Below are 13,746 nucleotides of genomic sequence, written 5' to 3'. Positions count from 1 at the left end.
TCAAGTCGGGTGAGGAGGATGGTGTGATCGATGGTGTCAAAGGTGGCGCTGAGGTCGAGGAGGATGAGAATGTTGAGGTTGCCAGCGTCAGAGGAGAGGAGAAGGTCGTTGGTGATTTTGAGGAGAGCAGTTTCAGTACTGTGGTTGGAGCGGAATCCGGATTGGAATGTTTCATACAGGTTATTGGCAGAGAGGTGATGTTTGAGTTGAGTGGCTACAGCGCGTTCCAAAACCTTTGACAGAAAGGGTAGGTTGGAGATGGGTCTGAAGTTATTTAGGGTGTCAGGGTTTAGTCCAGGTTTTTTCAGAATGGGGGTAACAGCAGCAATTTTGAGGGATGGTGGGACGATGCCTGTAGACAGGGAGGAGTTTATTGTTGCAATGATAAGTGGAGAGAGAGCAGGAAGGGAGGCCTTGACAAAGCTGGAGGGGATGGGGTCAAGAGTGCAGGTGGCAGTTTTCATTCCGATGAGGAGTTCAGAGAGGTCAGTAGGGGAGACTGGGGAGAATTGAGACAGGGGATGGCAGGATAAGGGGGGGCAGGTGGTTTGAGGGGGAGCGGGTGCGGCGGTGGTCAAGCTGTTGTAGATGTTTTCAATTTTGCGTTGGAAGAATGAAAGGAAGGAGATGCAGTTGTCTATTGTGAATGACTGGGTGGTGGTGTTCAGGGAGCTGAGGAGTTTGTTTATTGTAGAGAAGAGTGCTTTTGGGTTTCCGGAGCCAGAGTGGATAATTTGAGAGTAGTAGGCGGAGCGGGCGCGGGAGAGGGCATCTTTATAGTGTTGTATGTGGTCCTTGTAGGCCTGGGAGTGAACTGTGAGACCTGTTTTATTGCGGAGTCTTTCAAGTTGGCGAGCACGAGTTTTCATCAGGCGGAGTTCAGGGGTAAACCAGGGAGCAGAATGGGTGAAAGAAACTGTTTTGGTTTTTATAGGCGCAAGTTGGTCAAGGCAGGAGGAGAGAGTGTGGTTGTAGTAGTCAGTGAGGTCAGAAGGGGTGTGGAGGTCAACGAAGGGAGAAGTGGACATTTTTTCAGAGAGGGTCGATGAGAATGAGGCAGGTGAAAGAGCGTTTAGCTTACGGAAGTTGATAGTGCGATAATGCCTTGGTGCTGGGGTGGGGATGTTGATGGTCAGAGTGATGGCTAGGTGGTCAGAGAGAGTGAGGTCGGAGCCAGAGAGATGGTGCAAAATTAGTCCAGTAGAGCAGACAAGGTCCAAAATGTGACCACGGTTATGGGTAGGAAAGTTGACATGTTGAGTGAGGTTAAAGCAGGTGAGTAAATCAGTGAAGTCAGTGGTTAGCGTGGAGTCAGTGGAGTCCATGTGGATATTGAAATCACCAAGGAGGAGGATTGAGGGGGAGAGGGAACATAGCTGGGTCAGAAAGTAGGAGAAGTCAGACAGGAATGATGGGTGTGGTTTGGGAGGGCGGTAGACAACAGCCATGACTGACTGTGTGTGACCAGAGAGTTTAAAAGCCAGGTGTTCAAATGATGGAGCAGATGAGATGGAGATGAGGTTGGTCTTGATGTCTTGTCGGTGAATAACGGCAATTCCACCACCTTGGCCCTCCGAGCGTGGTTTATTGATGTAAGAATATCCATTGGGTGTGGTGAGGTTGAGCGTGTAGTAGTCCAGTGGTTGTTGCCAGGTCTCAGTGAGACAGAGAAAGTCCAGTTTATTTTCCAGGATGTAGTCGTTCAGGATGAGACATTTGTTGTTGAGGGACCGGGTATTGAACAGGGTGAGCTTGATGTTGTTTTGTACGGCGGGTATGAATCCAGGTGATTTGGCCAGGGTTCGCAGACAGGAGGTGCGATTTTGTGCGTTGTTGTGACCAGGTGTGTTGGGACGATGAGTGGGAGTGCGCTGAGCCGACCAGAGGATGGGGATGGAGTGACCTGATTGTAAATAAACAAACTTACGACCGGAGCCACGGTGAATGTACCTGGGTCGACGCAGGAGTCCATTCGATTTGATTGCAGAGATGCATGATGGGGTGGAGCGGGTTTTAAGCAGGAGAAGCCTTGCGGCGGAGTACCGCAGAGCCATGCCAGCAGGAGCGAAGGGACGAGCACGAGGCCAAGGGTGAGGAGGCGAAACAATCGTCACAACCCACGGGAGTGGGCCCGAGGAAACAGCGAAGGAGCCGAGCAGGTGAAGCCAGGAGCAGAGCCGGGACCATGCAGAGGGCAGACAGGAGCGAAGAGACGAGCACGAGGCCAAGGTTGAGGAGGCAAAGCGGCAAATGCAGCGGCAAACGACCGCCGCCGCTAATCAAGATCACGGAGGCAAACCGCCACCACCGCCGCTGCAAACAATGGGCACAACTCACGAGAGTGAGCCCGAGGAAACAGCGAAGGAGCCGAGCAGGTGAAGCCAGGAGCAGCAGAGCAGAGCCGGGACCGTGCAGAGGGCAGACTCAATGGCCAAAAATCCGCCACGACCACCAGGAAAGCAAGATACGGACAATGGTCCAGTCAGAGAAGCGGCAAGCAAGTGACGCCAGCGTCCTCTCACGACCGGACCGGAAACGGAATCCGTTTGTTTGTCTGTCCGAAATCCGAAACATACATACATACATACATACATATATATATATATATATATATATATATATATATATATATATATATATATATATACCATATAAAACACAATGTGTGTGTGTGTTTGTTTGTCTGTCCCCCTTGATTAGGCTTTGTTTTAGAGGCTTTGAGTTGTGCTTTAGAAGGGGGATTTGAGTGGAGGCGTTTAAGGGGCAATCTTTGAACACGACTGTGTGTCAACCTGTTAATAGACCTAAAAGACTCTGAGGACCCAGAAGACCCCGAAGGCCCCGAAGACCCAATGGACCCCAAACACCCACGTGGTCTGGCAGCCATATTGGATCAAAGAAAAAAAATGTTCAAAAACAGAAGAGTTGGCTCGCAACAAGTTGACTGCGCAGGGTAAGTATTCCATGAATACCATATAGTTAAGAGTTGTTTTTTTACATCGGGTAACATATTTGACAATCGGAGGTCACAATCTCACTAACTATATCGGTATCCATGTTGAAATCAGATAAAAATTGGGCTTTTTATAAAGGTTTGTATATGTGGATAAACCCTTGGAGATCATGGCCACAGGTGGCAGCTCGGATGTCTATAAATGATGAATTGTGAGAAAATAACTGTTTTAAACCCCTATTTAAGTGCAGGGTGGCAAAATATGTAATCATACAAAGTTTTGTGATGATTAATCTTGGGAGCTCAAAGGAGTAGGTTCACAAACAAACAAACAAATGGACATTTCGCTTTTATATATACAGTCACGTGAAAAAGTAAGTACACCTGATGTAAAGTTTTGACCTTTTCAACATATTTCAACATACAGCTATTTGATTTTCATTTCAAAAATATTGATAGATAAAGGTGATATAAAATAACAAATATCATGAAACATTTACATTTTGTAGTCCATTGTATAATTTAAATAAACATGAATGCAAATTTCGCATGTGGAAAAAGTAAGTACACCCCTACATTTATCACTACTTCAAATACCTAAAATTAGAATCAGGTGCACCAGCTCAGGTGCAAATGTTTAGAACATCGTTAGCGAGGATCTTGGAGGAACCTGTCTTATTTAAACCTCAGACATTTAGTTTGGTTTGCTCTTTGTTGTTGAAGTGTGCGGCGTCACCATGCCTAGATCAAAAGGGTTCTCTGAGGCCTTCAGAAAGAAGGTTATAGATGCATACGAGTCTGGGAAGGGATTAAAAAAGATATCCAAACAATTTGAAATCAATCATTCGACTGTCCCGAAGATCATCTACAAGTGGAGAAGATTCCAAACAACTGCCAACTTGTTCAGGCCAGGCCGCCCCAGCAAGTTCAGCCCGAAAGCAGACCGCAAGATGCTGAAAGAAGTATCTAAGAACCCCAGAATGTCATCACGAGACCCACAGGTAGCTCTTGCCACTGTTGATGTCAAAGTGCACGGGTCTACCATTAGAAAGAGGCTGCACAAATTTGATCTACATGGGAGGTGTGCCAGGAGGAAACCTTTGCTGTCCAGAAAGAACATCTGGGCAAGACTAAAGTTTGCCAATGAACACCGAGGCAAAGACCAGCACTTCTGGAACAATGTGCTCTGGACAGATGAATCAAAGGTAGAGATATTTGGCCACAGTACCAGAAGACATGTTTGGCGAAAACCAAAGACAGCATTTGACCACAAGAACCTGATACCAACTGTAAAGCATGGTGGTGGAAATAATATGGTTTGGGGCAGCTTTGCTGCATCAGGGCCCGGGCAGCTCACCATCACAGAATCCACTATGAATTCTTCATTGTACCGGAGGGGGCTTGAGCATAATGTGAGGCCATCTGTCAGAAAGGTGAAGGTCAATCGAAGGTGGACCTTGCAACATGACAATGACCTTAAACATACCAGTAAATCCACCAAGGAATGGCTGGAAAGAAAGAAATGGAGTGTTCTGGAATGGCCAAGTCAAAGCCCGGATCTAAATCCCATCGAGATGTTGTGGGGGGATTTGAAACGAGCTGTGCATGCAAGAAAGCCCTCAAACATCACACAGCTGAAAGAATTCTGCATGGAGGAGTGGGCAAAAATTTCTCCCAGTTGATGTCAGAGACTGGTAGACAGTTATAAGAAACGCCTACTTGAGGTTGTTTCTGCCAAAGGGGCAATACCAACTATTAGAGCCAAGGGTGTACTTACTTTTTCCACATGCGAAATTTGCATTTATGTTTATTTAAATTATACAATGGACTACAAAATGTAAATATTTCATGATATTTGTTATATTGTATCACCTTTATCTGTCAATATTGTTGAAATGAAGATCAAATAGCTGTATGTTGAAATATATTGAAAATGTCAAAACTTTACATGGAGTGTACTTACTTTTTCATGTGACTGTATAGATATATATATATATATATATATATATATATATATATATATATATATATATATATATATATATATATATATATATATACAGTATATATATATATAAAATAAATAAATAAATATATTGTTGCGGTTTTAGGAAACCACTAAGAAGTAATGGCAACCACCATTAGTCCCTTCCCCTTATACGGGTTAGTATGTCGTTATGCGTTGGAGTTGTCTTTATGCATTGGAGAAGAGAGGCCCTCCACTCATAAGGGAATAATTCGCCGGCAGCACATGCAGGCTCAAAAGCACACCATCCGAGGACATGGTCCAATTTATCTGTCGCGCTGGAATCTATGAGATGAGGTAGTCTTACGTCCCATAGGGGCCATAAAACGTCATAATAAAAGTCCCCGGTACAAAAAGTGTCATGGTAAAAGTCCCTACGAGAGGGCTTGTGGGGGCAGGGTGACACAATGGCCCACCAATCAGGGCCTGAGGAATGTGGGAGAGGGCTTGTGGGGGCAGGGTGACGCAATGGGCCACCAATCAGCAGCCCGGAAAACACCCCCGAACAGCCTCCACCCTCGGGAGGGGCCTGACAGAAAGTCCTTGGACTTTGTTCGCTCTGCACGTGTTCGTCGCTCGCTCTGCACGTGTTCATTTCTCTCTATGCACGTGGCCTGCCAGCCGGTTTCGCTCTCTGGACATGTTTATGGCTCTGTCTCGTGGCTGACCTGCATGATTCTTGGGGTGGGGTTATGTTAATTAGTTAGGGATTAATGGTAAATCGCTGTATGTAATGGCCTCTGTTATTTTTCCTCTGTTCCTTATGACACACGCAGCACACACACAAGAAAGAAATCGCACATTTACCACACTAAATAAAAGCGACCGGAACCGGGACATTCAACTACCACTGGTGCCGCGGCTGCTACATCACCACATAAATCAGGCAGGCCGTGGGGCCACACCCCGAAGAGCAGTGATTGTTCCGGAATTTGGTTCAAGCAAGGACTGCTAAGATGGGACTATGGGATTTGTGGAGCAGGCACAGATGGCTTCAGAGCCTGGAGTATAAAAGAACGCTCTGCCTGACATTTGCTTTCCTTCGTCTCCTCTTGGCTTGCTCTCTCCTCTTTTCTTCGTCCTCTTGAGTACTGGCCTCAATAACGAACGGTCGTGTCCAGACATTTTACTCTTCTTCTTGACTCGTGGTTTCTCTCTCGGCTTTCTCCGAATTTCAGGATTCAATGGCGAGTGGTCGGAGTTCATAGCGCTCTTGCACTGGGAGACGTGGGGGCTGGTGTGGAGCAGACGGCGAGTGGACAAGCACGGCCTACTCGCTTTGAGCTCGGTGGCTGGAAGAGCGAGCTGCGCACCACGGTCGTTCTCGCACACAGACTTCATGCAAACGAGCGTATTTTCGTGCGCGAGGACGCGGGGCCCGGGACGATTCCTGATGAGGTTCAAGAGCCGATTAGGGCTAAGTGCCACACAAACACATTTATTGTCACAGTTATTTTTCCCATTGTTTGTATTTGAGTGTATGGGGGCACTCCAGTTAGGACTTTATATTATTGTGCATCATTTGGTTACCGGCATTTCTTCAATAAAGCCGGTATTTTTGTACATTTTAATTCTGTGTTTTTGAGTTTATTGATTTATCCAGGTGCGAAGACGTCGGGTGGAAGCCGCCCAGGTAAGTTTGTTGTCCTCCTTTCCCTTGCGTGTAAAGAATACCATCATTTTTGGATTGAACGCTTTGGAGTAAATCTCGTTTGGTCATCCGTGTCGCCCCGCGGTGTTCACTACAGGGTAGGCACACGACAGTAGATTTAGTGGAGAGATTCATGGAGTAACACACAATTTAAAATCGCTATATTTTGCCTTCTTTTCAGTTAATAATCCTCCGTTGCCAGGTGTTGCATCACTATTTTGTGGTGGACAGTGTAAGTAGCTTAGAGCTATGGCTATGAGTGAAACCAAAGTGCAACACGATTAATCTTTTTAAAGTCCATGAAATAATTTGAATCGATATATTAACGTAAACCTTTCCCCATCACAATTTCCATGGTATCTAATTTTATTTTCAGGTATCAGCCTATATTTCAGGCACACTTGCACATTCTACCTCTCATTCCACTGTCAGTAAGTTAACCTTTCACTCAATGCTCCAGCTCCTCCATGGGCCTAATCATAAATATTAAAACGTTTTCTATTTGGTTCTGAGCCAATAAAATGCAACTTCCAAGGGAACAGAAGTCTCAGGAAGTTGATAATTATATAAATGGCTCACATAAATTTCCTACAGTGTGGAGCAAAATGTTCCTTTTTTTACTTGTGCTTCACCAGATATCAAAGCTTTTTTAGGATGGCGAATTCCAATATGAGTGTAAAAATGCTGACACTAAATGAAACAAACTCAGCTAGTGGAGCAGCAGGTTGACTTTTTTGGTGTTCCTATCTGAGCCCTCGTCCTTGTTGGAAAGAATCCTTCACCTACCGTTTAATTTTCATTTTATTCATCCAAAATGTATTTTCTTACTTTTCGTGTGCTTCTTATATTCAGCTCAACACTTTTGGTCTCTGCCTTGGCTGTAGTTGCGAATCTGTCGACAGCATCAGTGTATTTCGATTAATGGTCGGTGATGAAATTTCACGAAGACAACTGTTACCTTTGCTTTACGTAAACATTATGTGTTGCAGATCACTCAACCCTTGCAGGACAGTTTACTATCGCATTAAATAAGTTGTTGCCGCTGCTTCAGGTACTACTCATTTTGACATGACAAATCAGGTGCCAGGAAAACTAAACATGTCCTTTAATCAAACTCTTGGGTGCAATATCCCATCTTACTTTAGGAGAAACCCAGATAAACTATTCTCTGTACAAGCTCTTCACAGCCACGTCCTAGACTGAGATTTTCTTTCGATTCCTCATAAAGCAAAACAATTGATTTCATGGACTGTCAATAAATATCCTATTGTACAACAGAGTTATATTATAAGGAACACCCATTTCAACAAACGTGGCACTTTTAGTGTACAATGCTCTTTTAACCCTTGGATGCAGTGATGGGGCCTCGGAGGCCCACAAGGTTTTTTTTGTTGCAAAAACTATGCTGTACAATTTTTTTTGGGAATGAGCCTCATTTTCACCGACTTTCATGTTGTTACACAAAATTCAGTGACATAAAAAAAAAATTCATTCAGGCTCGTGGGAAAATCTTCATTCTTCACTTATAACCCGAAAATCCGACCCCAATGCAGGCCTCCGGGCCTCCGAGGCCCCGCATAAATGTTGTTATACTACTATGTTATATCATTCTTTTCTTGATATGAGCCTCATTATATGCTCCTATAACTTGGTTACAAATAATTCAGTGACAAAAATATGAAAATTAAAAAACTTTACACAAAAACATTCATGGGGCCTCAGAGGCCTAATGGCTGCATAGGTGTAGGATTTTTGACAGTTGTGGACATATACATTCTAAATAAAAGGATTAGTGAATCATATTTTTTGAGCAAATACTCCTCCATGAGCCTCAACCTTTTAGAGAAAAAAAGTTGAAAAACCAAGAACAAAAATATTTTTTTGCAAAAAAAAAAAGATTCATTACTTGTATGGGATTCTTCCAACGAATAGGATCAATGATTCACATTTTTTGAGCAAATACACATGCATGAGCATCGACTTGGATTGAAAAAGGATATGAAAGAAAAAAAATCTATAAAATAAATTTTTTTTTAAAAACATTACACGAATACATCCGTTGGGCCTCCGAGGCCCAATGGCTGCGTTTATGTAGGATTTTTGATGCCTCAATCTAAGAGTTAAAAATGAATTCCAATTAAAAGTACAGTATGGAACAAACAGAAAATGTCCAATTTTAAAATTCTTTTTTAAAAACCCCCAAATTCATTGAGCTGTTTTGGAAGAATGAAAACTCTATTACGGCATGTTTATCTATATATTTTTTATATTTTATCTATATATCACCACATATCAATATATATTTTTTCCAGGCACTGCAGTTTGTTTATTCTTTTGTATACAAAGTCAAGGCTCGTTGAAGAGCTAGAACACAGAACGGATCAGGACGCAACAGAATAAAAGGATCAACAGAAAGAGAAGGAGAAAATACCATCAGCATGGCCAAGGGACAGAATAGACGGAGATGAACAAACAAGGGATGTGGGTAAGAATGAGGGGCTAGAGAAGATGCAGGGGGTAAATAACATGGATGCAGAAGCAATCTCTCAAAAAGGAAAAACTGTACGTTTGGGAGGGAGAGGAGGTCGTTTAACAGGGGTAGAAAAAGATTATGGTTTCGGATGGGGGATAATCTGAGATGATAATGAACAGCTGTTTTGAAGATCTGGAGGGAAGAATGGGATTAAAGAGAATGTGGAAGTTGGATGGTTCCACATGTGGGAAAAGAGAAGAACAAATGAGTGGAGGTGAGCAGTGATTCCGATTTTTGGAAGTTTCACTGCACGGTGTTGCTGGTGGACCACGTGGAATGATTAAAGGTGTTGCTCTGACAACTGTCTATGGTTTGTCTGAAAATGGTGAGTCCTTGGCTTTGGGGGAACCCCATCTCCCCTCCCTCTAAGGTATTGGCGCAAAAGGTGAGTCATCATTCTCAACTCCACTTTAGCCAATCGGAGCCAGAGATGGTGGTGACTGTGTCAACCAATTGGTGTTCAGATTACCAATTACATCATGACTGATGAACCAATCGGTGTTGATCTTACATAGACATGCTTATATATGCACGCTCTTTCATTTCCTTCTTTCTCTTGCTGTGATTTACCTTGAGGAGCTCAGCACAAAAAGCTTCGGTTATTCTTATTATGTCGTGTTTGTTTTCTTGTATTTTAAAGTTGTGTTGTACCAAACTTCTGTTAATATACTGTATCAATCACTCAGCATCAATAGTCTGTCAATTCAACTTCAAATAACAGACCCAACGTGTACTGTACATTGAACCACATAATTAACTGTACTTTTTGTACACTTTCATAGGCCTGGCAAAGCAAAAAATCGTGGTAACGGTAATATGTGTGGTGGTGGTGGTGGAAATCCCGAAAAGAGTGAATATGGCTTGCTTGCACTTACCATATTTGATCTGTGCCACATCACCCACGACCAAGTCATTGATGGGAACCTGTACTGTACAGCATGCCCGCAACACAGTGAAGCGATGCTCCTGCTCAATACGTCGTTGGAGTCCCTGGAATTGGCGCTCTTTGCTCCAGTCATTGAAGGCTGTTACAAGAACGACGACGGCAACGGACAAAAATATGGCCGTGCCTTCTATCCAGCCAGCTTTGGATTCTCCTTCATCTTCAGCCCCACTGACAGCTTCACCACAATCTGTATGTTGAAGGTTATAAGGGGTGTCGGAGCAAGCTTGGTTACTATGTACATTACTTCATAAGCAACGAGAACAATGCGACTGTGTCGCCAATATGCCTCCGCATAGTCCCACAACGGGTAGATGCCATCACTCTGCATATGTATGGGTAGTGGATCACGTTTGTGAAGTTTAGTGTTGATTGGATAAGGTTCGTTTTTCTATCCAAGATGGCTGCCAAACCACGTGACCTATGACATCATCATTTTCAAACTACATGCAACAGTGCTGTTAGATGATATTTGTAAAATTCCGCATCGATAGGGTGAGCGGTTTGAAATATATAATTATTTAATATTTTCCTTCAATCCAAAATGGCTGCCAAACCATGTGACCTATGATATCATAAATGTAATATTTCAATACAAATGGGTCATAGATCATGTGCATGCAATTTCAGATTTTTAGGATAAGGAATTTGATTAAAACATTTTTGGCTGGTATACCACTTCACCTATGATGTCATCATTATCATGCTTTTGTTCCCCGTTGGGAGTACTTGAAAATGTGCCAAGTTTCAAATTTTGCCATTCAGCTGTTTCCGAGAAATAATTCTTTAATTATTTAATTATTGGCTTTTAATCCAATATGGCTGCTATACCACGTGACATATGACGTCACAATTATCATAAAAACATTCTGCATGGGTGTCACTCCTACCCTGAAAGTTTCGTCTCAATCGGACATGTGGTTGCAGAGAAAAACGAGGTTTAGCCCGTACGGACGTACGTACGGACGAACGGAAGGCAGAATCAATATTATCACTCGGGAGACGGGGCCAAAAACGATATACAGCAGGATATCTCAAAAAGTTGTCGACAGATTTGGATGAAACTTGGTGGACAGGTTGTGTGTGTGACAAGGACGAATCTTTTCGATTTTGGTCAACATCTGAATATGGATTCGGACATGAGATTTATTTAATTTTCAGGTGATTCGTCACCATTGAGAGATCGGATGAAAACCGATACATAACACGATATTTCAAAAAGTTATGGACGAGTTACGACCAACTTGGTGGACGAGTTGGTTTGGTGACAAGAACAAGCCGATTCGATTTTGGTTCAGGTCCGAATCCAGATCCAGTCCATCAGTGAGATACATAACATAAATGGTTCATCCTGGTTATGTGTGTATTTATGTGGAAGTGGCGGGTCATATAATGAAAGCAGATGGCACAAAAACGGGGGGAAATAAAATAGCACAACATTTTTCGTGGAGGAGGCACTGCACGTCGCACCACACAAGCAGGTGGGTGTGTGTTTAAAGAAGAAGAAGACAGAAGCGGGTTCTTTTCCCGTAATATTTTCCGAGTTTGAATAAATAGTTTCTCATGAGTTTGAAGATCTGGGCAGTGTATATTGCCAATGTTCACGCTATCTCTCTAGAATAAGAAGAAGTGTCATGGCTGAGTTTCTCTGAAATGTTTTGCATGTTTGAATAAAACGTTTCTCGTTGAGTTTGAAATTCACAACTCGAACCAACATGCTGGAACTCCAACACGAGGTTGATGGACATCGTTATGGACGGTACCGGACGCAAAGGCTAACGTGTTGTACCTTAAAACCTTACCCACATTCTAAAGTAGGGGAAGGTGGGGCAAAATGGCACACTTAAGCTTTCTTTGAAATTTTATCCAAAATGATGCAGTATATCTGAAATCAGACAGTGTCTTTACAATCATTATTCCATTATAAATACACAAATTACTTGGTATTAGAATCAAATCAACCATTCACTGGTGAGAACCAAAGACCAAAAATGTGCTAAGTGGGCCATTTTGTACACCACGTTGGGCAAAATGGCCCCCACATATGGGGCAATATGGTCACCCCGTGGGGTAATATGGTCACCCCATTGAAAAACATAATAATTACCCTCAGAGTCACCAATCAAAACACTTTGAACCTGAAATAATATTTATTGTGAAAAATTACAGACTACAAGGTGAGATTATGCACATAATTAGGCACAAAAGTCACAGATGAAATTCACATCTTCTTCATCCACACCTGCACAACCATCATGGGCCCAAAGACGACAGACTGTGCACTTTATCCATCCTTCTCCTATCACACTATAACTTTCCCGGCAGAATAAGCACATTGTTCCATCATCATCCTCAGACTCGCTAGATTCTTCTGGTGCCGTAAATATAGCCCGTTTACCCTTCACTATCTTCTTTTTTGGCTTTTCTGCAACTTTCTTTTGCTTCTGAGGTTTTTTTTCAGCTCTCTGCTTTGCCTTCTCTGCCTTCTGTGCTTCCTGTCTTTTCTTTTCTTCAGCTGCATCAGCAAGTCGTTTCTTGTATGGGCTTGATGTTAAATGCTCTGACATTGACCTTTTTGATTGACGTGTTGTAGGCCTACCCTTAGCAGGAGTAGCCTTAGGTGGGGGACTGATTTGAAAGGGTGAAATGAACTCCCTACTGGTGCTTGCAACAGCAGGTCTTGGAACAGCAGCATGTCTTTGAGTGTTACCAATGGGTCTCACAGCATTTTCGGGGCCTCTTGCAGCATTACCATTAGGTGCAGGACCATCAACAGGTCTCACAGCATTTCCAGGGCCTCTCGCAGCGTTACCATTAGGTGCAGGACCATCAACAGGTCTCACAGCATTTGCAGGGCCTCTCGCAGCATTACCATTAGGTGCAGGACCATCAACAGGTCTCACAGCATTAACATCAGGTGCAGGACCACCAACAGGTCTCACAGCATCTTCAGGGCCTCTTGCAGCATTAACACCAGGAGCAGGAACATCAGCATCTCTATGGGCATCTTCAAGGGGTCTCTGGTTATCATCCATGGGTCTTGGTTCATTTTGGTTGAGGTCTGTAACTGTCGCTGGAGCAAACTCGTGATCTTGGAAGATGTTGCGGTTCACTGGGAAGATACCTGTTTTCCTAAACCCATTTGCTGCATTCTCGGCTGTAGCGGACTTGCGATATGCAGTCCCAAACAGGCTGGCCAGTTGAAATACTGTCACACATCGTCCCGGGTGCTGCCTCAACCACCTCTCCACCTCCTGCGTGTAATATGTAGATAGTGGCGTCATAAATGAGACATCTAATGGCTGGATCTTGTGTGAACAATGTGGTGGAATGCTCAACATGTATACCCCATTGTCTTTAGCCATGGTGATGACATCAAGGTTCTGGGTGTGTGTTTTGTGTCCATCTAGTATAAGGAGGCTGGTCCAATCACCCTGCCCCTTTGTGAGAGTAAGGTCCAATGTTTCTATCTTACTTCCACAGAAAATCAAAATTCAAACAGTGACCATTTTGATGACCCATAATCCCTTATTCCTAACCCTCATTACCCGACTTGGTGAGAACAGCACTAACTAAAGCAGACAACAATCATGAAGCACCCTGCCCAATAGATGAACTTATATTTCAGTGCATAAAATGA

General features: G+C 43.4%; 2 protein-coding genes across 3 annotated transcripts in view; both read right to left on the bottom strand.

The window, feature by feature from the left end:
- LOC137436464 (plasma membrane calcium-transporting ATPase 2-like) overlaps positions 1-13,746 on the bottom strand; it is a 244,394-nt gene that overhangs the window by 144,913 nt on the left and 85,735 nt on the right. For both annotated transcript variants that reach the window (XM_068130276.2, XM_078786445.1), the window contains exon 4: positions 10,039-10,296. In XM_068130276.2, the coding sequence (XP_067986377.2) occupies positions 10,039-10,296 (258 nt within the window). The remainder of the gene's footprint in view (positions 1-10,038; positions 10,297-13,746) is intronic.
- Positions 12,254-13,505, bottom strand: LOC144894238 (uncharacterized). The gene is made up of 2 exons (XM_078786446.1): positions 13,024-13,505; positions 12,254-12,984 (listed from the first exon to the last, which is right to left on the bottom strand). The coding sequence occupies exons 1-2, from the start codon at positions 13,469-13,471 to the stop codon at positions 12,302-12,304; spliced, it is 1,131 nt and encodes a 376-aa protein (XP_078642572.1). The 5' UTR covers positions 13,472-13,505; the 3' UTR covers positions 12,254-12,301.

This window comes from Myxine glutinosa, chromosome 11 (genome assembly GCF_964187855.1).
Source record: "Myxine glutinosa chromosome 11, kmMyxGlut1.1, whole genome shotgun sequence".
NCBI classification, from domain to species: domain Eukaryota; kingdom Metazoa; phylum Chordata; class Myxini; order Myxiniformes; family Myxinidae; genus Myxine; species Myxine glutinosa.
The sequence above is the reverse complement of the archived record's forward strand: the minus strand, read 5'-3'. Positions and strand labels throughout refer to the sequence as shown.